Source organism: Embiotoca jacksoni, unplaced genomic scaffold (genome assembly GCF_022577435.1).
Source record: "Embiotoca jacksoni isolate LCO1_2020_lvr unplaced genomic scaffold, fEmbJac1.0.p SCAF_29, whole genome shotgun sequence".
NCBI lineage: Eukaryota > Metazoa > Chordata > Actinopteri > Embiotocidae > Embiotoca > Embiotoca jacksoni.
The window spans coordinates 3,632,423-3,642,123 of record NW_027185380.1 but is presented as its reverse complement, the minus strand read 5'-3'; the positions used below and the strand labels follow the sequence as shown (position 1 = coordinate 3,642,123).

The window sequence follows — 9,701 nt, the reverse complement described above, 5'->3', positions numbered from 1 at the left end:
CGAATTATTACCTCTTTATGTGTAATTTGATTGCAATTAATTTAAACTTATCTGAAGTTCCATTCTATAAGATGGCTGAGATGGCGACTGCATCACCGTCTGCCTGATTCACATTCAATTCAATTGAGAAGAGTCAGCTTAATTTTAATTTCTTATGTGATTAACTGGATCAGAAGGTTGCACACACAAAAAAAAAATGTATGATTTATGTCAGAGGGAAGAAATTCGTAGGACTGTGACTGTGAATTCTGAGGGATTTTGGATCGGTTTGTTCATGTGCGCTTTTGCTCACTGAAACCACAAAAATAGTCAGCTGTGCTGCACTACAATTTTGGTGTCAAAACACCCCTTTTCTTTTTGTGCTGTACCACCTATCTCAGCACAACCAGGTTCATGTTGAGCTACAATTAAGCAACTCAATGCAAGAGTGAGAAAAAAAGCCCTTTGACCAAATTGCAAATGCACTTGGATTCGTGTTCAGGCCAGCTTTTCCTCGGATGAAAATACGGCCCTTTATCTTCGGGTCTACCGCTACCTTGATTGGACTTTGGTGTTAATACAGATCTGTGTTTTGTGAGGTCAATTGATTGTTTTTGTCTGAGTGTGGTGGCTTTGAAGAGAGCAATAAAACAGCTTCAGCTCCCCATCAGAGAGGGCTGTCTGACGGACAAGGCCACGAGTCTCAGGTCAGGGGAGAGTCAAGGACAAACACTGCAGTGCCGAAAAGGCAGTCTGTTCTAGTTCTGACTGTTCCTCCCTGGTGTCCTCAGAACTGTTTCCAAATATCTCTATTGGAAGTTAGATAAGCTAATTTTAGAAGTTATAAAACAAGCAAAGAAAATAATCAGGAGAGAAGAAAATAAATTCAAATAATTTCAACAGACGTATATTTATGGGCAGTAGACTTTATTTGTTTCATTCTGATTGCTGTTATTGTCTTTATCAACCAGCCATAAGTCAAAGACATCTTTTTTTTTTCCATTTACTGTTCAGTTGTTTAGTCACAAATTTCTAGATTTTTTTCCAATCTAATGGCTGGACCATCAAGAGTCGTCGTCTAGTAGCAGGAATCCATGATGCGCCTCATGCTCATGAACCTCATGTTGCCCATGTTCATGTTCATGAAGTTCCTGTACTCGCCAGGCCTCATGTACATCATCCTCCCTCTGAAGTGGGGCTGCTCATACATCAGCCAGTGGCCGTCCATCACGTTGCAGGACATGAAGTTGGACATGCTGTAGCGGTCCATGATGTTGTCGCAGTCCTCCATCATCTCGTGCATCTGTCCTCCGAAGTTCTCCCTCTCATAGATCCTCATCCTGTAGGATCCTCTGTGCATGGGGATCGTACGGCAGGACCTGATGCAGTCCCTCATTCCCATCATGCTCATGTAGTCAGCGTACTCGCCCCTCCTCATGAAGTACTGGTTGCCCATGAAGTTGGTGCGATCATAGACCATGAAGCAGCCCCTCTCCACCCTGCAGGAATGGCAGTGGCTCATGTAGGAGGACATGTCAGCGCAGTCGCTCATGCACTCATAGGAGCGGCCCTGGAAGTTCCTGTCCTCGTAGAAGATGATCTTGCTCATCATGTCCATGCTGCTGGAGGTCATCTTTGCCAGGTGTTGGAGCTGGAGACGATGCTGATGCTGATGCTGATGCTGCTGCTGCTGCTCTTGGAGCTGAACTGCTTGTCTCCCTGTTGGAGACCTTCCTTTTTATACCTGATGAACAGAGGGCCTCTTTGTGAAAACAGCCTTACCCAGCAACATGCCATAGAAGCCCATAGAGCACTAAGGGTTGTCTCATTTACAACTGTTCCCTCAAAAGACCTTAGAAGAGGAATTCATTTCAAATACTGTCAGACAAAACCTTTTTCAAAGGGTTAACAAAGAGCAATAGCACCTTTTGTAAAACCTGCAAAGTCTATAGTGAATATCTTTTTGTTTTTTTGTCCTCTCTTTCCTAGCACTTAGAGCAGTAGATTATCCATCAATATTGTCAGTAAAAGTTCAATATACATTATGTCGTCAAATTCTAACAGGTCCCCAGAACTTATAAATAAAATAGTAATTTATAATCACAAAAAAACAACCCTTCACCTGTATAATTAAGTCATGACTATGACTGATGTTATAAAAGAACATTTCTTTCCTAATAACCAAGTGGCAGCAGCAGGTCGGCATTAGAGTTAAATTTTAAAAAGGTCATTTTAAAATAGTTACTTCCCGGGAATGTCACTCCTTACCTTGGATTTTTCACCATAAAATAAATGGGATTTTCAAAATACAACCGTGTGTGTTTATTCAGTAAGTGAAATTCAGATCGAAGTCAATCAAATTCGATTCGATTTAATTTTATTCATAGTGTAAAATTACCAAATAGTAAATTCCCAAGGCACAAATAAGACAATAAGTGCTAAAAATACAGCAACTGCTGTACATGAAAACATGAATGATAACATACAGAACATATAATGGAGGATAGAATTGTAAAATTAAAATAAGAAAACCACAATAATGTATAATGAAGAGCAAAAGAGAACGTAAAGAAGAGGTGCTCGGCCTGTAGGGATGCTTCAGGATCTCCTGAGTCAGCATTAACTGTAAGATTTATCAAATAGGAAAGCTTTAAGGCTAATCTTAGAATTAGAGAGGGGATCCTGCCTCTAGACCCCAAACTGAAAGTGGTTTCCACAGGAAAAGAGCCTGATAGCTAAATGTTCTGTCTCTCATTCTACTTTTAGAAACTCGAGGAAGCCCAAATCAAGCAGTACATTTTATATTCGGATTACATAAGACTAAGATCATTTGAAATTGTATTCTTGATATCACACAATGAAGAGACGACAGTACTTTGGATCAACTAGAGCTTTTCAGTGAGTTATAGGGACATTCTTGTAGTAGTGAGTTACAGTAATCCATCTGAGACGTTACAAATGTATGAATTAATATCACTGTTTATTCAATATGTCTTTTACAGTCTTTACCAAGCATCATTTCCCAGAAGCCCTTGGTTAAATTTGCTGTGGTTTCAGATATTGTTTAAACAGAAAATGTTATTTCAATGATAGGTTTGAGGTCTTTCAGAATAGACAGAGATCATTTTGCTGTGGTTTATGCAGGTTTGAAAGATCTGAGAATTAACAGACTGAATCAAGGCTTAAATATAGCGATGTTAAAAACACAGAAGCTAAAATAAAGATCATAACCATAACTTCAAATGTACAAGGCTAAATTTGCCTGACATTTACACAGGAGAAGTTGTGGGTGACTGCAGTTCCATGTAAACTTTCACTTCTTATTTTCTGGATTGCTTCACTCAGCATACCGGGTCAGGTTTGGATGTTTTCCTTCCTCAGTCATGACAGTGAAGATGAAAGCGTTTATAACCTCAGTCATGCTGGACTTGCTGATGAGGCCGAGTGTGTTTTTAAAAAACTGTTTTATTGAAGATAATGACTCCCCGAAGCCCCAAAAGCTCCGTGACTCGGCTGGATGGAGAAACGGGGGGCAGCTGCAATCAGCTGTCGAACCACAACACTCGGTGTTATCATGCTGCCAGCAACAGTTTGCTGTGTGGCCACTCCATTAAACTCAACATTGTAGTTAAACTGAGTTATGCCATCTCTAGCTGCTTTTCCAGGTTCAGCAAACAGCAAAGGTCAGCACAAAGCGCTCGTATTGAAAAGTGTTGGGTGTGGAGGGGACTGAACGCAGGAGAACAGCAGATCAATTCCTTTGATTTGCTTTTGGGAATTTGCCTCGACTCCTGACGCCTAGTAAGTTGAGTTCTGTGAATGGAAGTAGAGTTGGAATGGAGAAGGGAATAAAAGACCTTAATTAGAGACTTTAGGTGCCTTTAAACCCTATTAACATTTGAATAAGACAGAAAAGGGCAATGACAATAAACATGATAATTTGGCAAATAGGTGTTCAAACACCCTGTTCCTCAGTTTACTGTGAATTGTTTAAAAAAAAAAAAAAAAAAAAAAATCTTAATTTGAAGCACATGTAAGCAGCCTGGCCCTATGTTTAAAAAGCCCTAGAAAACAGAAATGAGAAAACTTTTGAACTTTTGAAAAGAACAAAGGAAAAGTTTAATTGCAAAGTAATAAAACACCCGCTGCCTCAATTCAGTGCACTCGAGGGTTTTGCTGCTATAATTATTTATCTGGTATGACCATTAGCTTATGGTGGCTAATGTTAGCTGAAGTTGTTGTACTCTAATTATGCTCCTTCTACAGTACAATACTTCTAAAATACACCAGGATTTAAACACACAATCTTTCAAAGGTGACTCGTGTAAGTTTTGGCATTTCCCTTTATCCCGTGGCATAGACAAGAGTCAGCTTCATTTTTTTTTATATGACTAATTGATTCAGAAGGTTTCATTTTAAACAAAATCTTGTATTTCTGTAAATTGGATAAATACACATGACATCCAACACACCTGTCTGTGATCTTGTGCGGTCTGTTCATTACCCTCTTGCCCACTGAAGCCATAAAGATGGCCCTCCATCGGCTGCACTGGACTTAGAACAGGTTTTAGCTGGTGGAAGTTCAAACACAAATTCACCTCAAAATTTACACCAAAATTGCACTGCACAAGTGCATCTTTACCGACTTCATCGCACCGTTTCACCCATCTAGACGCAGCTTGGTTCATGTTGAACCATGAAAATAGCAGTTTCGATGTTGCGCTGTACAAAAATGCAAATGAGCCTGAATCTGCGCTGAGACCAGCTTTGCACCGCTACGAAAACATCCTGTTACATTCAGGCTCGTTGCCAAATGGGTTCAGTACATGCTGATTAAAACCATAACCACCAGGTTAATCTTTCTGTAGTTTACACAACGCAGAGTTTTTAAATCTAGTATCTCGTAAGAAATTTCCAAGCTGGCCAGATTAATACAAACATGCTCTCCGGGCAGAACATTTGCACCAGAGACTTCCGTCTGGTAGCTGGGTAGCTCAGCGTTTCGCCAAATGCTCGACCGACAATAAAATAATTCAGTAATGCTTCTCCTTCTCGACTTCGCAAATGATATCGGTCCAATAGCAATTTTGAGTAATTTTGCTGCGGTTGTGGTTCCCATTATTTTACAGCCACAGCAGAGCCGATGGAGTAGGCCACAGTAGTGGGCTCTGACGTACGTGTCGACAAGGTTTTTGTAATTACTCTCACTGGCAGAAGGAAGAGACGCAAGTTCAGCACTGCAGGTTAAATGTTGACTTGTCACAGTAATTGCTGCTCATTACGCTGCGCAGAGATGGAGACCAGCCCGGTCAGCCACAACAGCCCAAATACTGTTCTTTAAACTACAAACAACGTGTACTCGAGTGAACGACACTGAACGGTCAGCAAATAAATACTCCTGAGGGATGGAGAGAAAGCAGAAATGAGTGCTTGTTCATTTTGCTGAAGGCGTGTACACGCCAGCAGAAACATAAATTACAGTACTGAACATGATATAACACTTGAGACTGTAGAAAAGGGAGTTCCACCATACAAGCAGATGACTCCATTAACGAGGTGAACATTAGCGTCAGCATAAGAAGACAACCATTTGCTGCATTGTTTAAATTTGAATGCTAATTTTGAGGCTACAGCTTTAGCATTTCTGCCTGCTGCTCGTTGTAAGATGCCATACTCATATTTTACTTTAAATCTGCAAAACAACATCGATCCCTTATGTTGGCATCTTCACATCACGTATGTCAAACTATGTTTTTCTCCCAGGCCATGAGGTTGAGGTGCAGTGACACAACTCTGCACTAGCACAAATGGGTCCAGTGGCTGTGAGACTCCAGGCAGTCTCCCCCCTCTCTCTGCACACTGCTAATATGACATACTGAGGAGGCTGTCAGAGTTAATCCATCTCAACTCCAATCCACTTCTCAAAACAATAGAGTGAAACCGTCAGCATTGGATGAACCTACTAATATCCCTCATAGGCAGAATAGCAACAGTCAAAGTGTCCATAATAGCCACTACTCACACACCTTCTCCATTCTCATTCTCCATAACGACACCATGTTGTCAATCCCCACATGGTCTAGAGGCACAGCACTGGCTGAAAACAGTTTCTAGAATTTCACCGGCTCCAATTCTCCATTCAGACAAGACTCAATATCAAATCATTCAACTCTGATTAACATCACCACTAAAGAAAAATACTATTCCAAAATCTACAGAATGATTTCCACCTCAGACCAAATAACATCCATCCTCTCAAAAAATGGGAACAAGATTTACAATGTATCACCAGATTCAACTAGTACAATCTAAGATCCAAGTATCTCCGCTTACTAGGACACATGACCGACCTCACTCTCAACAACACTTTCTGTCGCCCTAATCATGGCTAAAACCCAAAGCAACACCCATGCACACCATAATACATGGATATCTGACATCTCACATACACCATGATCTCTCCCAATTCTTAGCCTGTTAGTGTGTGTGTGTGTGTGTGTGTGTGTGTGTGTGTGTGTGTGTGTGTGTGTGTGTGTGTGTGTGTGTGTGTGTGTGTGTGTGTGTCATAATAATGATCACTATAACTACAAAAAAAAAAGAACAAAAAAAGGGTCCAGTCAGCATGGCATCATGTAGCTGAGCGCTAACAGGCCTTTCGTTCTCAGAGGTCACAGAGCAGCAGCGGCAGCCAGGCGCTGACGTGTTCACTGTTGGGTCGACCATAGAAGCTCAGCCAGCCGTTCCTAATGACATCGCCCAGTGACGACGGGGCTGATTATGTGGGGTTTTCCCGTTAGGCTGGGGAACGAGTGTTGACAGTCACATTGTGCCGTGAATGCGGGTTGACCCCTGGTTGGGTCAGGGGGAAGAGTTCCACTATGATGTCACATTTCAGCACGTGTTGCACTCTAAAGTGAGAAAGCTTCACCCAAAGCAACATTTGGTTGGTTATTTTAGCTGAGGATAGATAATAAAGAATAAATAGGTTAGACCTTGATTGTGGAGCTACAGATATATCAGAAAGGATTTACTAGTTGTGTTTCTGTTATTAAAATGCATCTTTTGTAGACATACAGATTAAATCAGGGAGAAGTTGACAGTTTCCACTAGTCTGCTCTATGTGATCAGAAGAGTGACTGTGTAATTTCATGTTTGGGACTTTTTCCTTCATTATTATTTTACCTTAATTGAAGGTGTGAAAAGCCTACATTTGCATTTGCATATAAAACCAAATACTCCCATTCATCACATACCAGCTTTACCAAATACAGTGGATAGATATCTGGCATCTATTAGGTTTGACTGGCAATTTTGTCGTCACGCAGCTGTTGAATGACATGCAACAGTTTGTGTCTCACATACAATGCTACAGGTTGCATTAGCATCACCAAACATGATTAACAAATCAGAGCTGACATGCAGCGTGAAGAAGATGCACTCCTCTTAAAGGCTAATCAACCATAATAACAAACATGATACGTAACTTTCAGAAATGTGCCTACAGTGACTGTCAGAGCTCCACTGGTCTTTCCAGCAGAGATACAGACTACAGCTTGCCGTGTCAGTTTGCTCTGACCTCCATGCTGCGTGGTGGTTCGGCTTGTCTCCCCTGTATCTCCCATATCACGACTCTTATTCCCCAACTCCTCTGTTGCATCGTTGAACGTGAAGAAGATTCTCGCACAATTTGAGGGTGTAGTTCCTCTTTCAAGCCAAAGTGTGTAATTTGTGCCAAAGTGGAAATTACAGGATGATGCTGCGATGACTTTCCCGTTGATGCACATTGGGAGAAGAATGTTATTTCTCAGCGACATAATCAGCAGTTATTTAAAAAGAATGCAAGTAGTGATCCTATGAGAACTGTCGATGGACTCAGAACCTGGACAAATATAAAGATCCACTGTGCATGAATGACCACCAGTACAGCTCATTACACTAGAGGTATTGTTTGCAAGTCTATGCATATGCACACAAGCATGTATACACATACAGTAGACACATAAAGGAATGCAAGCCCACCAGCATCAGCTTGCTGTGTTTTGTGTCATGACATTGTCGAGGCTTTTGCGCTCCAAGTGAAGAAGCCAAGTTAGTTGTCTGGTTCTGTTTGACACTTAGATTCAGAGCTAGACTGCCAGTGACGTGGACGTCTATAGTCCTGCAGGAGGATTCCTAAACCACAGCAGAGAGCTGATGTATCAGAAAACAATAAATAATAATGTCATGTAGTATTGGAATTACCTGCAAATATCCATGTTCCCACATGGCATCAATCCTTTTGAGTGTGTTACAACTGGTAAATGGACAACATCAATTATGTTCAAAAAGTCAGTATATCTGTGCTCTTGATGTACGTTTTTATCCCACAATGGAATGAACAAATAGAACGCTTAAAAAAAAAAAAAAACAGGGGAAGTTAAAGTAGTCAGCTTAGTATTCCTTGAATTTCCTTTTATATTGGACAGTTCTGCAGTACACCAGTTACACTGATGAGCCACAACATTAGGATCACCCTCATCCAATATGATGTTGGTCCTTTATGAAGGTACAATGGTGGAGTGTCACTAAGTACATTTACTCAAATACTGAAGTCCAAATTTGAGGTATTTGTACTTCCTTTGGGCTCTATAAATTACGAGTTGGAGCAAAATCAGTTTGGCTTTAAGAAAATAAGTATTGCTTAACATTCAGTGTTGAATTCAGAACCAACCTTCCTTGTGGTTAACATTGTTCTTCTTATTATGAAAAGAAAAAGCAGTATGCAAACAGCAAATAATGTGAAATATGTGAGGTCACAGTCACCGTGACCTCTGACCTTTCACCACCAAAATCACTTCATCTTTGATTCAAAATAAGAGTTTGTACCAAATTTGAAAAGATTCCCAGGCAATTCTGTGATTGTGTGTTGACGAGAACCAAAACGGCCAGATAAGACTAATGGGCGGTCGTATCAACCTTGACCTCTAAACTTGATCAAAACCAATTCCCTTCATCCTTGAGTTTAAGTAAGAAGGTCCCTCAAGACATTTCTGAGATATTGCATTTACAAAAATGGGAATGATGTTGCGTCCCAGTGAGTTTGACCTTCAACCACCAAAATCTCGTCACTTCTCCTACTATTTCGGAGGCATAAACTGGCAACCCAACAGTTCAATGCTGGCAAAATCAGGGTGGCCATGGAAAAAGAACAAACTGTGTTGTTCTCCTCTGCTGTTCATGGTCCTTAACTTGGCAACCATAATTACATCTCAACATCCTGATGTGAAGCAGATATGCACCAGGAAGTTTCAATAGGTGTTGCTCCTGCTGGAGCAATAGCCATTCATCCAAGGTGTTGAGTGTGCAGGAAATGTCCACCGCAGCTCCTGCTGCACCTCATGCTGCTGAGATGCTTCCCATGGTGCTGTTTCTCTGCTAACAGGACAAAGTCACACAACACTTGTTGAAGTTGAACAAAAAAACAAAAAGAATTGTCTGATTGCAGCTTCTAATTTGACTGTCACTGTTATTCTGAAACCCTTTTTCACTCCATATCACTTTCAAACCCGGAAATATTTCAGCCAAGATTATAGTTTGCTATGTTTTTGGCATAAAAACTGGCTAAACATCAGGGTTACACAAAAGAGCATTGCTCCAGGATCAAAGCCTTCTTTTTGTCTGTTATATATGGAGGAAAACTTCCTAAGTAATTACAGTGGTAATATTCAAGTTTGTCCTGTGTG

At 40.8% G+C, this 9,701-nt stretch overlaps 1 protein-coding gene across 1 annotated transcript; it reads right to left on the bottom strand.

Annotated features, from left to right (window-relative positions):
* Positions 1-1,057: 1,057 nt before the first annotated feature.
* Positions 1,058-9,425, bottom strand: LOC138205604 (gamma-crystallin M2-like). Its single transcript, XM_069161688.1, has 2 exons — positions 9,417-9,425; positions 1,058-1,612 (listed from the first exon to the last, which is right to left on the bottom strand). Exon 2 carries the CDS (start codon positions 1,610-1,612, stop codon positions 1,058-1,060), a length of 555 nt encoding a protein of 184 aa, XP_069017789.1. The 5' UTR covers positions 9,417-9,425.
* Between the last annotated feature and the right edge of the window lie 276 nt (positions 9,426-9,701).

Bases quoted from the DNA above. Each gene is read 5' to 3' on its own strand.
- LOC138205604 (XM_069161688.1), bottom strand. From the start codon at position 1,612: ATGACCTCCAGCAGCATGGACATGATGAGCAAGATCATCTTCTACGAG.